The following is a 21,706-nucleotide window of genomic DNA, read 5'->3' on the forward strand; positions in this document are numbered from 1 at the left end:
ATTTCTTGAGATGTAGGCGTCACTGATAAATTATGTAGCGCATTCAAATTATTTTAATTACAAATCCATATTTAATTATTTTATATTATATCTGTCATTGATAACAAGATACCATCAATGGCATCACGACAATTATATCATCTGCTTGAATTATTGTGCTTCCGTTCATTATTAGTTGATGTCATTATTAATTAACATTGATGGCTGTTAACGTTTCAACATGTGGTTAATCAGGAACAACACCGAAACATAATAACGAAGACTTGTCCGATATGGAAGTAGAGGAAAACAAACAATATCTCACCCCCTTCGACGCGGCAGTTGAGAATGACGTCATCGCCCTCGTTGTACGGGCCGGCGGACGTGGTGAGGGCTCGGCCGTTCCTGTCGAACACCACCGGGTGCTCTGGTGGCACTGTGAAAATAAAAAGAATGAAAATATAAAGACGTTGTATTATTACTATTATATAGGGTGAGGACTGATCGTTGAAAAGACGACATCGCGGAACGTGTAAATCAAAGTGACATGACATGTATAAATCGACATGGAGTCCAGGGAAGGGAGGGGGCTCATAGAAGGGGGACGGGAGGGGTTGGAAAGGGTTGGTGGAGGGGGGGAGGGAATAGGAGTAAAGGGCTGGGGGTAGTACTAATAAAAAATTGCGCATGGCGGGGTGACAGTGATGCCAATATCTGGCACGTGGCCTGCGCAGCACGTTGATTGATATATTGACCGAAGTGAAAGCAAAAGAATTTCAAAAGGCTGCTCAAGTCGAGGGAGGAAGTGCGCGCACTCGATCAAATTTATCGCGCAAAACAGCGAGGAAAATATTACGCTCTCCATGTAGTAAAACGGTGTACGCGGTCAGCAGACATTGGTGGCCTATCAACGAGATCATAACTATCCAATTCGGTTAAATACATGTATGTATCTACCTAGCCTCGTGTGAGTATGTAAATATATATATATATATATATATATATATATATATATATATATATATATATATATATATATATATATATATATATATATATATATATATTGCGCTAGGCAAAGAGGCTTTCACAAGGAGGAGGGAGTTGATGACGGGGACGTTGAGTAAAGATGTTAAGAAAAGACTCGTCAAAACTTTGATATGGAGCGTAGCTATGTACGGCGCGGAAACGTGGTCATTGAAGCAGGAGGATAGACGTAGATTGGAGGCTTTTGAAATGTGGATGTGGAGAAGAATGGAGAAGGTGAAATGGACAGAGAAGAAAACAAATGAGGAAGTACTTGGTATGGTGGGCAAAGAGAGGGGTTCGTTGGGAGAAATCCTATGGAGGCAGGAAAAGTGGATGAACGGGGTTTTGACCGGCAGCGGGATGTTGAAGACTGTGATTGAGGGGAGAATGTTAGGCAAACGAGGAAAGGGAAGGAACAGGATTGGGATGTGGGACAGGATGAAGGGAGGAAGACCTCTACCATTACTTGCCAAACTGACCTTTGGGTTGATTACTGTGGTTTTATATATTTATGAATATATACTTATAATGCATTGTCCAAGTATAACAAGATCAGAACAGATTTCTCTGACCATGTACAGTTCAGTCCGCCCAAGGTGGAAATAAATATAATTACTTTCCTTTTTAAGTCAATAGAGAAAAACGTGCGTTAACGTGTTTTTTAGGCATAACAAGGACGGTATTATATCCTGTTTTCTCAATCATCATTAGAACTTTTTCCAAGCATTTATAGTCCCTAATGACCGCTATGCATATCGGGGCAATTTTCGCTTTTACATTGATAGTACGAAACAATCTACCATTTTGAGTTGGACCCATTATTGACTTGGACCATTTATTTTCACTGATTATTAATAGTTAAAGAAACAAGTGATTCATCCTCTACTCAAAAGGTCGAAAAGGTTCCATATTTAGACCGGGTTTCCCTTATATAGCACTCGGAACATTCTTTTCTTCCAGAAAGAAACTTAAAATTGTTCAATTATGTTGACCAAATCAGCTTCTCCGCGCATACTTTATCAACTATTTATGAAATGCCAATTTGCAGCTTGCGTTTTTAGGATAGAGTGCATATATTTTACATTTTATGTTTTGTTTTTATGGTAATTAAAAATATTAAATTGTGAAACGAAACAAAGAAGAGAATGAATAAGAATTAGGTAATAGTAGTAGTAACGTTACATAGGTACCTCGGGAACTGGGGTCATTCTCAAAGAAGAAAGACAATGAGAGAAAGAATATTCACAACAAATTTGACTACCTATTCGTATATCAAATGCAAACGAATTTATTCTGATTTGAACTGAGACCCTTATTAATAAGGACTACCAGTGAAGCATGGTACGTTTTAAATAGTTAAATGTTGTCGCAATGTCATCGCATAAAAAACCATCATTTCAATAAGTTGTTAGCTTTTTATACATTCTCTTACACTGACATTTGTCTTGGCACTCTTGGTTTCTCAATACAACTTCGTAGGTTTCAGTATACATAGAATTGCACCGAAGGTAATGACTTTGTAGAACAGAGTAAGACCAAATGTAGTCGGAATGCCTATGAACGTTATTAGCTAAAATAAGGAGGACTATACACGTATGCCGTATAGAAATTAAACTACTTGGCCGGTACAGGTGGCAGAGGTCAGGATACCCCATTACCATTACCTATCAATCCGAGGACTGGTCTGTATCACCTTTCAGTTCTACCCCCTTTATACCTCCAATCTCTTCATTTACTCACTACTCCTTCTAGACATTTTAAGCCATATGTTTCTTGCAGTTTGACCTCAGCCGTCTGCTGTAAATCTTTCTGTCGATTTTTCCTTCAATGTGATCTTCAGCAAAGGCATGGATCCACAGCATTTGTGGAGATAGTCTCCCTCTTCTTTTTGTTAGTTCCCTATGTAGGACTCTATCTTTTACCACTTTTCGAAGAAAAATCTTTTGCTCTTTATTTTATTTTTCTAATTATTCTATTGAACCACATCGCCCCTAATCTTATTTCCTCTGCTTATCCAATTGGAAAATTCTTACAATTTATAAACACTATCTCCATTTTAGTGTCAATAAATCGCTGCCATATGTTTATGCTGGTACTATTCACTGTTTGCTATTCTTTTTTTCTGACACCAGTCCTTCTTCGCCATTCTTACATTTATACAAACCTGAATCTCGTCATATGAGGAAAATGAGTTGTCATTGTAATAAATATCTTAATTTGACAAATGTTTGACATAAAAGGCAATTTTTTCAAGTATTTACAGTCTCGTTTCTTTGTCTGATATTACTATGTTCAAGAAAAGTAACAAAATTGCTTTTAACAGGAATAATAATACACAAGTTTCCGATAAATAATAATTACGAGAACAGGAAACATACCCCCGTGATTCTAGTAATAAAAAGAGAAAACATACCCTGATATGTACATTTTTGTATTCTGTTTCATAATGTGTATAACGTTTACTACTTTAATTGAAATACTTGTAGCGCAATTAATATTTCCAGTCATGTCATGAATATAAAACTTGAGCAATAATTACTGAATTTAATAATGGATAATATAAGAAATGAGTTTTCGTTTATAAAAATATCCGTTGAAAGACTGGCATTCTCCATCCCTCTCTATTCGTTGCTACGGAGCCTGGAATATCCGGGAAAGCGAATTGCAAGATTTACCAGAGATGATTAACGATATATTTGCAGGCAGCTTGGATTGATAAGAGATTCAAACTCTTTAAATTAAGCTTTAAGGGCGACTTTTTCATACATTTGCATCTGTTTAAAGTATTTTTCCTTCCATTTACGAAAACTTACACACCAGCATACTATATATATACCAGTATTCTTATTTAGTGATAAGAAGGAAATACACTACAAAATAAACTGATTAATATAAATAATATTAAATGTAAATTAACTCATAATAAAAAATAATTGAATTAAAATAATAAAAATGCCATCAAAATACAAGGAAAGGAACCGGCCCCCTACCCTGATATGTGATTTTCACACGCAATCGCGCTTAGTACTGGGTGAAGCACGGGGTTGATTACTGTGTTTATGGTTTCTTTATGCTATCAAAATATTAAAATAAAAAACGTGATGTAAAAACAAATGGAAACCAATTTTGAATCTCAAGATACGGGAGACATTATGGTAGTGTAGGGGCTAATTAAAATTTTAATGCTCCAGTTGTTAATGCATCTTATGATTTTCACATATCATTAAAATGTGTCCATTCCATAACTAATACCGGCACAGACAGTGAAATGACAAAAAACCTGATAATTTTGCTAAGCCACTAATGTTCTTGAATATTTCATTTCATGGGAAACCACCGTTGGAATATCTTCTGTTTTATAGTATGTAATGATATAAGAGAAAGAGCGTGTATCTTCATCTTAAATATCTATAACTGTCAGGTTCTCAGGCTTGATGTACGTCGTCAAAGAGACGGAGGGACTACGATTGGGTCAGGGGAATGAATTCTATCTAGTGATGCAAAGGAAACTCGGTGAAATCCTCCACCAGAGGGGAGACATATTAAGGCCTCAAAAATCGGTCAAAGGGGTAAAGGGGCGAGTCATCCGAAGCTATTTAAAAGCAACTGAACTCAAAATTTTGCAAAAGACAAAACGCAATTGCTTAAGTAAAACTCGCGGTGAGTTCGGATAACGACCGAAAACCAACGACAGAAACAAGCACTCAGGGAACGATTTCCTCGTTATGAGCGTTAAATGAACAAATTCCATTGGAAACACCTGTTTCTTCACTCGCAGGCATAAACTTATCACGGTGTCATCGGCGTTGACGATTCCATTGGCGTTCGCGTAGCAGACGTGGCCAATACCACGCCAATGTACCACTCGCGCCAGAGAGGAAACCAGTGCGTGGGGGGGGGGCGAGGGAGGAAGGGGGGAGAGTGCATGGAATACTTTTACCGATGGATACTCTTACTTTAATTGAGCAAACCTATCAAATAGATTGCCGCCGGGGTTTTCATCCAAAATGGCAACGAAAACAAACTAATTGAGCCGAGACCAAGCAGCTGCGTCACTCTAAATGGGGGGGAAAGAGCAACTCGATGCGCAATGGCCAATGGCTCTCTCAGCCAAATCACTTTCCACACTCTCTCGCCCTCCCTCTCTCTCTCTCTCTCTCGTCCCCCAAACCACTGCGCCGGCAGGCCATCTCAATCACTTTCGCGTGTAGCCCTCCCCTTTCCTCGCTGCTTACCTCTTCAGAGCCGCAACACCCCTATTCCCCACCCCCTTGTCCCCGCCCTGACGCCGCCACAAACCCTTGCGACCCTCCCCACCATTCTCGGATCACCTCAATGAGTGCACGCATGAAAAAAACCCAAAAAACCCTCAATACGACCCATTCCCGTTCCGTCCACCACCCTCCATCTCTTCTCCTTTACTCATTGATGACGTTTCCGAAGCCATAACTTCATATTCCTCGAAACGTATTTCGTCAAAATTGCTTCGTTATATATGTGTCTACCTTTTTTTTTATATATTTTTACTAGCAATCAAGCGGAAATTTTCGTCGTGGGGGGGGGGGGAAGAAGGTTATTTCTGGCGATATTTTTTCCACCATCCTTATTTTTTATTTCCTTTTTTTTTCAATCCAATCCGAATGTACTCGACGTTGAGCCTTACACTCTTTATGGGTTTTCAATCCGTCCATGTGACGGCGAGGTTTTTCCACGACGGATTATCGGTTTTACCTTTCATTTTCCATTCAGTCGAGCATTTCCTCTAAGCTGCAGCTCTCTCTCTCTCATTCTCTCCTCTTCCTCCCCGCACCCTTTCCCAATGGCATCAATGTACTATCCCTACCCCAATGTCCCTCCCTAATTCTCACTTGCCTTCAAATGAGTGACGTAAAAGCTCAACATACATTATGGCGTTGGGAAAGATTAACGCGGGATAGTGGCAAATTTTTTTTCGGAGAGTGTGTTTCAATTGCGAAAAATGTCATTTCATTTCACCACCATGCCCATTTTTTAGCTAAAATTTCATTGGTCTCGCGTACAACCAAAAGGCCCGCATTTTCGTTCGCATTCCGCGGCTCTCAATACAGCAATATGGTATTAAATCAGATCGTTATGCCCAGCCATTTCTTTTGAGGTCCCTTGAAAATTGATCACCTAAGAGAGGCTGTTCCAATTCTAAAACCATGCAAAAGGCTGTGAAATGCTTAATATGCTTACGAGCACTAGCATATCAACACGCTTCTGACGTTTGTTTATTTAAAATGAGGATTCATCAAAAACGTTATGAATATACGTAAATAAAAATGGCTTTGTGAGGAATGTTCTTTTAACCATAATCACTTTTTCATCAGGAAATGCTGCTCCGTTGAAATAAATGTACTCAGTGAGATGCATAAAGGTCCTGGGATAGCATGATGCTGTGTTAGGCCCTGGGTTGCATGTTGTAGGTGTGCATCGTGCCAAAATGAAGTCCCCGGCACGATTCTCACAGATGGTCGATGTTCAGTGACCCTGGTGGCACTCCCATTCCTCGTAAGAAAGTTTGTCACCTGGCGGAAGATGCTGGAAGTCGTTTTATTCTAATAAATGTTAGGGTTGAGTTGTTTCGCCCTCCATTTTTTTTTACCACAAAATGACACGGAATGGCAAATTGAATCGTACGTAGGAAATTAAACCGAAGACTATGTAATTTATAATCACCCGTTAATATACAGATGACACAACATGATATCCTTCGATAACTGCTGCATATATTATTACATGGTGGATAAACACCGTGATAAAATTTCACGCGAATACCATAATCTATGACTCTTTCACATCGCATAACCCACTTCACATCGATACAAGAATATTTAATACATTTCACTGGTTATCTCATTCCCGATGGTGGTTAATAATTATTCTTCCACGGAATAATCAAATTCGTTTCTAACCACTCATATAGGTGAGAAAAATGAGGTCTCCCTAAACTCAGAGCCCTCATTTAGAGCTGAAATGTTTCGTCCTGCCTCAGTTTAGGGTCTTCGTATTTCATTTTCCTGCTCCACGCGACGCTGAGTTCACAAGCGGGCAGATGCGAAAGGAGAGCATTTCCATTTTCGCTCTTGGCAGAGTGGTTGCTCCATTGAGCCAGCAGTGTGACATCGTGCAACGTCACGATTAAATGGGGAAAAAGGCAAACGTGCTTAAAAGCTCAGCGAAATGAAATGAAACCCGCTTTGATTAGCGTCAAAGCACTTTTCCATACCCTGACTGCCCTTGGAACACATTGCAAACAAAACCATGCCCTGCATACAAGAATTAATGGATTTTGTCTCGATAAAACAGGTTATTGTAATATAAAATTCACATTTTCAGATAAATGGAAACTGAGGTGTACCTGTATATAGAAGGGAAGCAATTTCCCGTCAAACTCCCATCTGTCAATTGCATTTTTAACCGAATTTCGATAAGAAAAATTATGATGGTAGTACTTAAATTGTTTTTAAACAACTAGTCTATTTCCTTTTTCTCCATATTGACTTGGTTTTGAATTCATACTTTTCAACATTTCATCCTTTGGCTTATCATTCCATTTTATTAGTTTTTCATGTGATCTTTCGATTACCTTACTCATTCATGTATGTATAGCATCCGCCTTCAAATTATTCTAAGCTTACTATATTATATAAGGTACCTTGCAATCCACCGCTATGATGTGTGGCACGGCGTGATAACACACCAGACTACTTCTGACACAAACTGCATTTCCACCCTAGCGAGGTCGGATAGTCCCATTCTCCTCCCTTTATGTTCGAGGGAAAAAATAACATTTTAAATCTATCAATTCTCCAATTAATCTCTCAAATTCAGTTTGTAAAGATCTCCCTCCTTCCGTGGTGCTGTGGAGCTAATAATACATTGTCAACGTCATCGCTACAGAATCTTCCCTCCAATCCCATGCGACATATTTTATCTGTAATTTAACCTTCACTCCTTGAGTGATTCCCAGCCTAGCTGCTCTAATAGTGTTGATACGTTACTCAGTTTATCATAACTGCATACGTTTTACAAATCCCGCTCCTCTATGCTGCTCGCGACCTAATTTGGTAACCAATCTAACTCAGTGAGCATCCCATAAATAGAGTGGCAGCATATTCTAAATGAGGCCTAACTGACGAAAGAAAACAGTTCTCCTTAATTTTATATCACGATTTCCCCCTTCTAATACGAGGGTCATCCGGAAAGTAGTACCCGTTCGTGAAATAAAGACACAAAAGTAAATATTAACAAACATAAAAAATTTTATTTGAAAGAGGATACTTTAAACTACTTCTCAACATAATCTCCAAGCAAATTAAGGCATTTGTCATAACGTGTGACAAGTTTCTGTATTCCTGCTGCATAGTCCTTCGCCGCCAGCTCATTGAGATACAGGGTCACTCCTTCTTTAAGTTCTTCATCGCTGTCAAATCTTTTTCCTGCCAAAAAGTCTTTAAGCTTTGTAAAGAGATGAAAATCTGAAGGGGCCAAGTCCGGGCTATACGGATTTTGTATTGCCCGCCGTAATTTCTTTAATGTTTCACAATACGCATTGGCATTAATAGTGTCTCCACGGGCCATAAAATCAATAAGCAATACACCTCGTCGATCCCAGAAAATGGTTGCCATGAGTTTCCTGGTGGACAGAACTGTCTTGAATTTTTTTGGTTTGTTTGGTGAATGAGCATGATGCCACTCCATTGACTGTCGTTTACTCTCAGGTGATGCATAACAAACCCATGTTTCGTCACCAGTAATTATGCGAGTCAAGAAAGAGTCTCCTTCATCAGAATAACGTCCCAAAAACGTCAGTGCTGCAGCCATACGCTTGGTTTTGTGCTCATCTGTAAGCTTGCGAGGGACCCATCTTGCACAAATTTTTGCATAATGCAGATGGTGTTTAACAATTTCATGAACAATTGTTCGAGAAACATTGGGAAAATGCTCACAGATGTCATCAATTGTGACGCGCCGATCGTTCCTCACGAATTCGTCAACTGAGCTCACCAGTTGGTCTGTAATGACAGACGGTCTCTCCGAACGCTCATCGTCGTGTGTGTTCCCCCTCCCCATGTTGAAGTTGCGACACCACCGCCGAACAGACGACTCGTCCATTACATTGTCTCCATACACCTCCTTTAATTGGCGATGAATATCACATGGGCGAACGTTTCTTGCATTGAGGAATTTAATCACTGCCCTCACTTCACAACTGGCGGCGTTCTCAATTTTTTTAAACATTGTAAACAATCACAGAAACAACACAGGCAATGCTAGCGTCACGCAACTTGGCTCAGAGAAGGCAGACAAGCCACTGAAGCTATCTGACCTCGTCCAGCGGCTACTCGCGTCGTCAGCACTTCATGCGGCACGAACGGGTACTACTTTCCGGATTACCCTCATAAATCCTTACTTTTTGTTAGCTTTTCCACATATTCCTCGTAAATGTTTCACCCGGGAGAGCTCGTGAGGGAGGGTAACGCCTAAGCATTTAACATAGTTTTCACTTTCTATTTCGGTATGATGATGAGGGATTCCAAAGGGAACTACTCCAATTAAAAAAATTCATTTCTACACACTTTTTAAATTTTAACTTTTGTTACCATGTGTCGCGCCAACGCTACACAGCACCTCGGTCATCTCTTAAAGGCTCTTTATCTCCAGGATTAAGGACAACTCCGTAAATCACGAAGTTCTCGGCTAAACGTATCTTAACATTAAAAACAGAGTTAATGCCATTACCGTAAGAAGAAATGTTCTATGATATCTGAAGTGACTTCTGAAGTGAAGTGATGTATTTTACTATTCGTTACTTTGTCAAAGGGTTTTTTTTAAATCTAGAGAAACCACGTCCACTGGAACATTGCTCTCTCCCGAAGTAAGAATATTATGAACAAAAATCGCAAGTTTTGTCTCGCAGGATCTACCTTTACGGAAACCGTGCTGATTTTTCATTAATATCTTCGATTTTTCCCACGATCGAACTAGCAACTATATGTTTCATAAACATATAGTTACTAGTATAAACGGATCCGAGGGAAATAGGTCTGTAATTCTTTGCTTCCTCCCAGACTTCGTTTTTAAATATTGGTGTTCCGTTAGCCGTTTTTCAATCTCTGGGAACCTTGTGATTTCTTAAATATTATTTCTGTATACGGCGCAATTTCCGAAGCTAGATGCTTAAATATACGACCAGGTATTTCATCGAGTAAGCTTACCAAGATTTGGTAAGCTATCGGAGGCATTTGGCAAGAAATTGGCGACGATGCTTTGAAAGAAGGAATTTAATAATTTTGCCTTTTACAAGCTGCTAGTTACTCTTTCGCCTTTATTATTTTTGAGTGAATTAACAGTTGATTTATTTCCCTACACCTCTATAACGTATGACCAAAATGATTTCGGATTCCCTTTCTAATTTACCACTAACCTTTTCCTTTTGAAGTCGCTTAACGCTTTCCGAAATGTCTTCTTGGCATTCACCCTAGGTATCTTGTAATTATATGATATCTTATTCTTTTGGTGTTAGAGATATCATCCCTAATATTTTTCATCTTACGTCGTAATGCCTTTTTAACATCTGCGTTGTACCATCTAGGAAACCGTGCCGCGATATCTTTTATAAATTTACTGGGGATGAACTTGTTGACTGCTGAGCGCGTGATCTCAAAGAATTGATTCCACATATCCTCAGTATTCCAGTGATTACTATCTTTCTTAAAACATGCAAGTTGACTCTAGAGCACGCACTTTAAGCCATTGCAGTCCCCTTCTTCAAACAAGTAACTTTTCCTTTTAATCTTCTTATTTAGGACCATTTGTAGCAAAATCTTAGCATTTACTGCCCTGTGGTTACTGATATCTTTAGTAGTTTCTAGAGTTAAAGACTTTTTCGGGAATGGTCGTTGCAAACAAATCGTCCCTAGTTGGTGAAGAGAAGAGTTGATGGAAGGAATTCAACGCAAAAGAATTCTAAATGATTCGCAGATATGTATCTTTGTCTTTTTAACCACCTTTTAAACCTATATATGCTCCAGTCACTAGATTGGGCATTGAAATCTCCACCGATTATAACATCCATATCATTGTGTTTGAATAAGAAAACTATGATTAGCAGCCCTAATTCTAGAGTTGAAATATCTCTGTCGTCCGGCGACAGAGATATTTCAATACTGATACCTCAATTTCTTGGTCCCTCCTTGTCTCCGTAATGAAATACAGGAGTTATATTGACAGTTTTCCAGTCACTGGGAACCTTGTGATCTACTAGGGACTCAGTTAATGTGATTTATAGATGCAGTTTAATTGCTGACGGTATTTCCTAAAATATACGAGCTTGAAATTGACCGGACTTGGAGGATTTGTTAGGATTTGAGGATTTGATTTCAACTTTCAACATTCAATTCCATCATATAACATTTCAATTTAAGGCATAGGTTGACAAAAATGATTTGCCAAGCCATCGGACACTCGGTGAGACATAGGAGAAACGCTTTGAAAGAAGGAATTTAATGAGCTGGATTTTTCCAAACTGTCGGCTACTCTTTCACCTTTATCGTTTTTGAGTGAATTAACTGCAGAAATATTTCCCTGAACCTCTCTGACGTAGACTCAAAATGCTTTCGCTTCTGCCAAATGCCTAACCTTGAATTCTGTGTCCTCTGAAATTTGATTTGACCTGGTCTTATTGCACATCTTAAACACATGACCTTTAACGGTCGATGGCAAAAGTATTATCCAAGATATTTCAGCCTCGCTCCTGCAGTAGAAGATGTCAGACCTGTCTCCTTGGAGCTCTTTTAGCGAGAGTGACAGTTATCCCTTGATGACTAGTCCAGGGAATATGAGAGACACTATGGCGGCGAAATGCTCGGTTTGCCACAGGAAACTGGGAAATTGAGTACGGTGTAGTGTTTGTAGCTGCTTGTTGTACTTGAATTGCTCTAACTGCGATCTAGCGGAAAGATGGAAAAGCGTAGCTATCCATATCAGAGTATGAATTAAGTTGATGGGACCCTTATCAAAATCTTTTACAGAAAACAAGAGAAATATTTTAAATAAAATCCGCTCGCTTCGTTTAATGGTAAGTTCAGAAGAGAAGATAGCTTAAGTGACATGATAATGGCGATGGGACAGCGTAAAGACAAAAAATTGGAAGATTGTGGAAAATGTTTGAATTGTACCCGGGGAGCGAAGTATGGGGAGGCGTTTAAGAAGAGATACAAACTGGATGTTACAAAGGAAGGGGAGATCATTCACGCCAACTAAAATGTCTAACTCATTAGCAATGACATAAGTAAGCATTCCTTTCCTTAAAGGACATCAGAGATTGGTCAAATTACTTGAGGATATTGTTAAACCTTTGCCTGCAAACGTCAGGATCTTCAAGAAAAGAAAGGCCAAACACCTGGACTGAATAATTTTTCTCTCTCACATTTTGATTTTGTAATTACCTGGCTTGTTTCTAATTATTGAATGACATGACTGCTCTTTACCACCTTGCTGATCGCTAAATTGCATTATAATAAATAAAAATAGCAATAATTTCTTTAAAAGTTGTAAAACTCGGGAAAAGTAATGAAAATACATGCACATCACTTCCAAAATCAAAATAAGTGAAAATGTACCAATTTGATTTTATTCATTTCATCAGTAATCTATAACTTCGGAGGGTATAACGAACCTATCTACAGAACTGTTATTGATACAATGGGTTTCCACGTGATCCGTTGAACTTTCTGTGTGACAAGCCCACTTTCGTCGTTGAGGCGTCCTTGCTGTCTTTCCAGTTTTTACTATTAATGCGTTGTTGTCTTCGGGGTCCTAGGGTGGCTCAATAACGCATCGTTATCGGTATTTCCGTAACTTCTTCATTGGGGGAAGTACAGATTGGAGATCAGAGATAGCAATTGATCGTTTCCCACGGTATCCGTCATCATCAGGACTCGATCAAATACCAAGGCGTTATCCATACTCACGATCTCTCCTGGGTGAAATACACACGGGGAATATGTGGACAAGATAACAAAACATTAGGATTTATCAGAAGAGTACTAGGTAAATGTGATGAAAAGGTCAATGAGAAATGTTATCTGTCGTCGGTTAGGCCTTATTTAGAATATGCTGCAGGTATATGGGATCCTCATGAGGTTGGATTGATTGCCGAATTGGACCGCCTGCAGCAGAGAGGAGCTAGATATAATAAACCTAGTAGCGTATCCAAAATGTTAGAGGAAATAGGTTGGGAATCACAAGATGGAGCAAAGGTAATAACAGATTGTAGCTCTTGCATAAATTGGAACGAGGTCTCTTTAGCAGTGACGTTGAAAATGTATTATTACCCAATCGTACTACGGTAGGAGAGACCATGCTATTAAAATGAGAAAGATCAAGTGTAGAACAGAGAGATTTAAAATGCAATTTGTTCACGAACGATAAAGGATCAGAATACCGTTTTCCGACGGGTCATATTCGGGTCAAAATTCTTCTGGTATGTATTCACCCTCTGCCACGCAATGTCGCGGTGGCTTGCAGGGTACTAAAATATTTAAAAAATATCCATCTAAAATTACGGGTCAATGTTAAACGCGTAGTACCAATAAAACGATCTGTGGAGAAGTACACTGTTCTGCTGTTCTACGTACTGTTGTGGATATGTGTATGTGCCATGAAGTGAACCCTCGAACTATAAACTTCATTCAAGAATATTTTATTTTCAACGTACATTTAAATGCGATATGGTGACACGAGGGGGAGGACGTCCTGCAAAGAGTTCATGAGAAGTAAAATTTTAGGCGTACATTTATTTGAGCCAATAAAGAAAATGTTATCTACCTCTCTACGCGTGCTACGAATTTTGGGTTGATGTTTAAAAAAGGCCGGGCGAGGCAGCCTGCCAGCTCTGCAGCTCCACCCAAGCTATGTGATATTCCAGGTACCAGGTCTTCCTGGGAAACCATAACCGGCACAGGGAAAGGAACAGCCCCCCTTCCCAGATGTGTGAATTTCATACGCCGTATAGGGCTTAGTACTGGGTGAACTCTACCATCACCTACCAAGCCGACCTTCGGGTTGATTACTGTGTTTATGGTTTTAAGGTTAAAAAAAGAAAATATTATGGAGGAATAGTAAAACAGAAATAACAAAAGGTTAAAATTGTTTTTTGAAACTGTAACAACAACGAACAATTAAAACACAATATTACACAGCTTATTCGAAATTCTGTAGGCGATACTATATTTATTTCTGGTTGTGACGACCAAAACCAAGCTGTTTAGCGACAAGTATATGCTATAATAGTGCACCAATGAATTATCACTCGAATTTTTAAAACCATCATCTTTTAAAAAGAATATGGGCAAAAATCATATATTTTCGAGGAAAAACACAGTGGAATATAAGTGTTTTCCATTTTATACTTCTCCCCTAATGACCGTTTTGACTGTACACTCTTCAGTTGATATTTGCTCTCGTTTCATGAATAACGACTGGTGAATGACTTTAAGTGCTCTTTATTGAACATGAAATGGTTTTGAAAATAACTACTCTTTCTCATATTTCGTAGCAATAACTCCGTATGGCTTGATTAAAAGACAAAATTGATTATGCATCGGTTTAAGTGTAAAGAGTCAAAAAATATCCCCAATATCAGAGGTAACATTATTACATTCGCACCCTCCTGCTCGGTTTAAAGTGTATTTGAATAATGTACATGTCCTTAATCATATAAAAACTATGGTATAAGAGTTGAAGGCAAAAGTGGAATAAACTCCTAATTGGTGGGGAAGTCGTTTCTAATTGGCTCAAAACGAAATCATCTTCCTTTCGCTCTGCTTATCCTTCAAAATGACAAACTTATTGCTGTGATATGCATTTAGTTAGCTCTAAAATTCATGCAGTTACGTTATATTTACATTAAAATTAATAATAAAATAGAAATACAGGTATGAATAGAGAATGCTTTTTCAAAAAATAATTTCTTAGCCAATTTTTCAAACGGAATCTGGTGCACGTAATTTCGTCCTTTCAATATGTTCCATTTGTTATTATTATTGGCAATCTACCTTTCATGGTAGGTTTTTGATGAACATAAGCTACCAAACGGTACAGCGACAATACCCTTTTCTCCATTAACAAAACTGATTCCAGTATCCTATTCCGCAATAAGCAAGACCTTCAATTACGCATACTTCCTGCATAAACTCGAGCATAATTATATCCATTAAAGTTGAGGCGCATTATGTTTAGTATTTTTTTCATTATTGTCAAAAAATCAATTGTTGGATATATATTTACTAAAAAGAGTAAATTTCATTTTATTTAAAGACAAAAAATATTAAGTTAACTCTTCGAAGTCAACAAAAATAAACTTTTTTTGCTAGAAATTGGTCATTACCGATAGGTTATACACTAAATGCGACAAGTAAGCTGTGTCAAGTACTCAGTTATGAGAAATAAAAATATTAATCTGATTTAGAATCTCCCATTTGTGACCTCGGTATGATAAATTTTACCTAAATCACATTTATCATATATAACTGTGAAAAAATAATCACTTTAATACACTTTATACGTTTAATTTTCTTAGCAGATAGAGTCTCATAATACCGACATAGCTTCCATACGTTAACAGATATTTTGCTCGAATAACACCCAAGGACTCTACTAAATGAGAAACCTCTCACGGTGACTTCTCTTCCAATTTCGTAAATAAATGGCAGTTGCATGAATGTTACTCCAGACTCTTGTGTGAAATAGGAATTTGACAATAAAAACAGTCTTTATCGCGATGGGAAATATCCTCAACTTGCTATAAACAGATGTGATTAGAAGTCTCTTGCATCAACTGAAAGAGTTGGTTTTCCATGGCATCCAATTGTTTTTGCTAAACTGCTGAACGTTTCACTTACTTGCTAAATGCTAAATTACTCTGAAGACCCAAAGACTATTCGGTAACCTGTTAAACGAGGCTTGGAAATTGCTAATACCCTGTGTTTACAAGTTGCGATTATAAAAGCAGCAGAATGTTTGCATAGCCCTTTCAATTATATTAGTTCCACAGCACGCTACGCTAAATGTAGAAATACTTATCAATGCGTTCTAAACAAATTTTTATGACGAGAAGACGTATTCTCTATCCGGGTGAATGGACGATAAATCGGAGAGGACTAAGCGACGCCGGAAGCCTCTAATGCAAGCGGGAACCTTTTGGGAAACAATTTAGTGACATTTATTTATGAAATACAAAACGGCCTCTCCATAACAGAGATCCCACTTGGGTCGTGTATGACGGACGTCGCTATAAAACGCGAGAATGTGAAAGTTTTCACGAGGCGCGAGACAAATGAAATATCGTGCGCGTTCCAAATTGAATCCTAAACTGCGTCATTTTTTTCGTCAGTCTAATCTCTTAAAAATCAATTGACCGACGCCAGGCGAAATAAATCCGTAGGACAAAAAAAAATCCGAATAAAAAATAATGAAAGGGACAAAAAAAAAGAGGAGATCCGCCCGTCAATCGTTTTTCGGGTGGGACTCGGATTATTTCAGGCGGCTCACTCCTACCATCGTTCCTCGCGTCCCGTTCCACCCGTTCCTTTTCCATCCCTGTTCCAGGGTTTCCCTCTCTCCGCTCTTCCGCATCCACCATCCATTCCATTCCATCTTCACCAATTCCCATCCCAAACTACACCCGCCCCGGCATATTCCATTGCCTGTCCGCGGGCAGTGATTTGTGTCGACTCATCCCCCATCTCTGCCCCCTCCTCACCGACCGTGTCTCCCCTCCCCCCCTCCTTCCCCACCCGCCACCCTCACTCCCTACCCGACACGTGGGTCCCGGTTCGCAAATCGTGGGTTCTTTCCCCCAATTCCAATCGCTTTACAACGCTCGGTCCCACCCCACGTTCCTGTACACCGCTTTTCACCTCTCGCCCTCCCTTACCCTACACCCACCCATCCCCACATACTCTCGCGAAATTGCCCCAATACACCGCCAACATCCCCTCTCCCCCATTCCCCGTTTGGAATCAGAGCAAATTTGTTAAGCCGTCAAAATTGCGACGCGGGCCTTCGCTTTTGCGACGCTCAGCTGTTTAGAGATTACCCTCCAAAAATGCTCCATCCCAGCAGCGCCCACCGCATTTCCCTGCTCTTCCTAAGGAGGGGAGGAGGTGGGTCTCCTCCAGCATACGTTCTTCCTCAAGCGGTGCCCCACCCATCCGGTGTCTCCTATCCGGTGTCAACTCGGCCTCCGCGTTTAATTCACTTTTCAAGGAGAGTCCGACCCTGCCCAAGCAAAAGACCGAAGCACCGAAAGGATTGCCCGAAAGGTTAAATATCGAAATTTGCAAGGAACACCTACCAAATGCTGCTTCAATTCGAGCGAATGAATGTGTTCCTGGGTACATTTTTCCCTCGACAAGTTGCCGTTTTCAAGATATATTCACGATATCTAGATACACATTGAGTTGATTACTGGTAAGACCAGTTTTAGAGTACTCATCACTTGTATGGAACCCGCACGAAGAAGGACATGCAACAAAACTGGAGAAAGCACAAAGAAAGGCAGCCCGATATGTACCGGGGAAGCATAGGACGATGGAGAGTGTGACTGACATGCTAGAAACGCTGGGTTGGAACCTTTACAAAGTAGAAGAAAAATAAGCAGACTTTGTGGAATGTTCCGCGTTCTGAAGGGGAAAAAAGCTTTTGGAGAACTAAAGAAAGAGGCGGGAAATCCAAATTTTATAGGGAGAAATGATCACAAATTCAAGGTAAAATGCCGGGAACAATGAAAAATTAAAATAAATTTATTCCTTAATAAAACAATTGTTGGATTGTAACATTTTAACTGCAAAACTATTCGAGCCCTTTCCTAGCAGGGTAAATACTTTTAAGAAAAGATGTGAACAATTTATATAATCGTTCGAATGATGGGTTGCGTCATATTATATGTAAAAGCTTAGTTTTTAATTTTTTTCTTGCTGATTGGGAAACTGATGTTCATGAGATGGGGATATTCTTTATTTTGCGTTAAAGATTGGTGCTTGGAGGTTTCCTTTAAGTGTATTTTTTTGACAGATTTTATTTATTATCTTTTGTGATATTGAGTGGATTTGAGATGTCATGTTATTTTTCCAAGACAAGTTTGATTGTAATACTTGGGATTTGTGTGCCACCTGACATTGTCTATCTTCAAATGTGAGCTTTAGTAACAATAACTTTTTAAAAAACTTTTTGTCCCTTTTTTGACAATATATGATATTTTATAACAATCACAGACGGTAAAATATTTTCATCAATTTACTGTCCTCTACTCGCGTAGTGACATCGACTCTTACGCAGAACTGGTGACAACGAAATGAAAATTGTAATTCACATTACTTATTTACGAACGCTGGTCGTAACCTGAAAAGCGCTATTGGAAAAAGCCCGGCCCCGGTACTTTAAAAGGTTAGCCTCGTGCCCTCGCGCGTAATTGAAATTCTTCCCCTGTTTTGCTAACGTATCACTCGAGTTCATTTCATTACATCATTTAGGCAATAGGCGCAACTAGATGTGGCACTCATGTTTGGAATTCATTATCTCAGTACAAATCCCATTGCACGGGATATGGTAATTATTTGTCCATGTCTTGCTTCAGTTTAGCCGTTAGGTAGACGGAGGACAAAGTGATCTAATTCATAACAGAGATCTGCAACCCTTGACAATGTGTGCCGTACAATTCATGTCGACCATTTGATATCTGAGGCAGTCGACCAAATTAACATAATAAAGGAAATTTCATACGCCCTAGAAAGAAAAATATAAATGCGTTTCTTTTATGAAATTAATAAAATAATTCAAATGCCAGTGAATACTCGCTTTAACTCTATCAACGTGAATATCTGTTGGAAAGTTTAACATAGAGGTCACCTTACAACCTACGGCGTGTAGAGTTTACAATTCAGTACACAAGAGGCCAGTACCTTTAAATCTATGCGTATTGTATTTAGACTCTTCTGTTACAGAAAGCTCTCGGATTTCTAGTGTCTCAAGTCAGGGGTTGAGAGATTATATCGAGAAATATTGCAATACGTCGCAATGAAATGTATAAAAGATAGAAAAATTGCGAGGAACCCGCTAGATTCAATGCCTTTCGGCTGTTTCACTTCGGAAAAAACTTCTTTTAGAGGCAACTTCTAACAACATTCCCGAAATACTCAATTGCCTTAACTCAAAAGGAGCAGATGAATGCCAATGATGATGATCTGGAGTGGTGTGGCAGGGGGGATTCATCAGTTTTGATTAATCGACGGATTATGCCAAATACGATCATAGTCAAAGTCACCGAATATTAGTACATGACAGGGAAACGAAAATGATAATTTTGGCAAGGAAAGGTACCTACTAGGTCTCCGCCGGAGCACCAAGTTGTAGATCAAATGAAATTTAATGTGATGCTGCTCCATGATAAAAAATGGAAGTTGATCTTTAGACGCGTTTATTTGCGCAAGATAGACGATAAATGGGGGAATAATGACAGCATTGAGGCAAAGAGATGCGGCAGCAAAGACCTTGATGGAGTGTAGATAGAGCGGAGTTTAAACGTAGGCCCACCGATTAAAAATATTTTGGCAGGCTGATTATGAATTAAACTCATTTGGAATCAGTATATATCAGGGGCGAGGTAAGGTTTGATTTCCCAATCTACTTATAAGCTCCATTAGTACGGATGGTGGAGACAGCAGAGAGTAAAAAAACAAGTTGAAAGATGATCTTGAGAGAGACTAAAATTTTATCGAATTGATTCTTACGTAGCTTGACTTTTTGTGATTCAACTCTATCATTAGTACGTAAAAGTCAAAACAACGGGAGTGGCTTATGTAAATGGAAAATGAATCAATTTATGACGGTGAAAAGTATCATTACCTTGTTCAACTTGTTATTGAGTCAAATGCTGTCGACTGTTGAAGGAAAAAATCACAAAAAATTTGAGACGTTTGTAATTGGTTTCGGGAGTTGATAACGGAAGGAAAGGGAATGCAGTAGGATCACAGAAGCCACTTTCTCAAAGCCATAAGTCTGAAAACAAGTTTTATGATTCCCACACACAAAATCTGCCGTTAAAAAAGACATCAGTAGATGGTAGAGTCCTGATTACTTGCATATATTATATATAATCACACTTCGAATTTTTGTTATATTTAATACGGTTTTCTGAGTACTTATAAATCCACTTGTAGCCTTTACTAAAAGGGTGTAGACATTCGGCAAGAAATTATGTTCAAGCCTGTGATTTATGTATCCTATACATTACGTGTATTACAAACACAAAACAAGAAATTTGATTTTAATAGATAAGATTATTATTATTATTAGGTAATCTACCGGTTAAGGTTGGTTTTTGGATGGACATAATTACTAATTGAATAATTTGTGACCCCTAGCAAAACACAACATCTTACTCTACATCAGGTCCCTCTTCAGCTCTGAGTACTTTCTTCCTCCCTTCATTCCGTCCAACATCCCTATCTTGTTCCTTCCCTTTCCTCGTCTGCCTAACATTCTCCCCTCAATAGATAAGATAGAAGATTCAAATCGAAGACTGAAGTAAGCCATGTGAAGAATTGGGATTAATGAATCACACTGTTAGAGCTTATATTTGAGCAGTAATATATTTCACGGAAACAAATAAAAAGCGACACCAATTACCCATCAACTCACGTATCTCATTTCGAGATATATTCTAAATAATATTTTGAAAAATATAAAACACCAAAGAGTTCGCAAAAGTGAACCATCGAACCAACATCGAACCATCTTTAGGTATAAGACAAGATTCAAATCCTCCTTCCAACCGCCAAAATACCAGCTACCTGCCACCGTCCTCTCAATAATGATCGCAAGTGCTTCACTTCCCCCCCCTCTTTTTACCTCTCCATTTCTTTAGTTTCTCCATTTCTTTATGTTTTCCATATTTCCCCTATTTGTCCCTGCCTACCTTACTCCTCACTCTCTTCTTCCCCCCTCCCTTCATCAAACTGGTATTAATATAACATATCACATGTATCACATGGTTTCCCGCGTACCTTTATGGCATTGATTCACATTGGAAATGAAAAATAGTACCTTTGTGATTCCACATTAAATTTGTTACATGAGACGACTCGGGTTTCGACGTTCAACGTCATCTTCAGGTGACAACTCTCCATCCATCTATATGCATTACTCTCCGGTGGGGGCGGGGAGGTGAGAGGGTCGGAGGGTGGGTGGGGGAGGGAATTGGGTAATGATAATTGGAGGGAAGGGTGGAAACATGAGGCACCCTATGAGGAGCGTTCCTTCTATCGGCGGAGGAAAGTGGGTGGGTGTTAACGGTTCAAAGACATAAATTCAAAAAACTTTTACCTATCTCTGAGGTCAAAGGAGGGTGTGGGGGAAGTAGAGGGGTTCTTACCCACATAAGCGCAGGTATCGAGAAGTGGTTAGTATAGGAGGGGGGATTGGGAGGGGTAGAAAAGGTCATTAACAATATTCTCTTTGGAGCGTACACTTTTTAAAATTTCAAGCTGCTCTAAAACGTCTAGTCTAAGTCCTTTCTTTTCTGCGGGTAAAATTTCAAATTTAAAGTCACTACCGTGGTTATATTCCAATAAATTTTTTGCTAAATTTGACGTTGACTTTTTGTTCTTTT

The 21,706-nt window shown here is 39.1% G+C and overlaps 1 protein-coding gene across 1 annotated transcript in view; it reads right to left on the bottom strand.

Moving 5' to 3' along the window:
* LOC139699010 (neural cell adhesion molecule 1-like) overlaps positions 1-21,706 on the bottom strand; it is a 353,608-nt gene that overhangs the window by 209,577 nt on the left and 122,325 nt on the right. The window contains exon 4 of the mRNA XM_071598006.1: positions 305-415. Within this exon, the coding sequence (XP_071454107.1) occupies positions 305-415 (111 nt within the window). The remainder of the gene's footprint in view (positions 1-304; positions 416-21,706) is intronic.

Source organism: Hetaerina americana, unplaced genomic scaffold, assembly GCF_022747635.1.
Source record: "Hetaerina americana unplaced genomic scaffold, ioHetAmer1.1.p SCAF_9, whole genome shotgun sequence".
NCBI classification, from domain to species: Eukaryota; Metazoa; Arthropoda; class Insecta; order Odonata; family Calopterygidae; genus Hetaerina; species Hetaerina americana.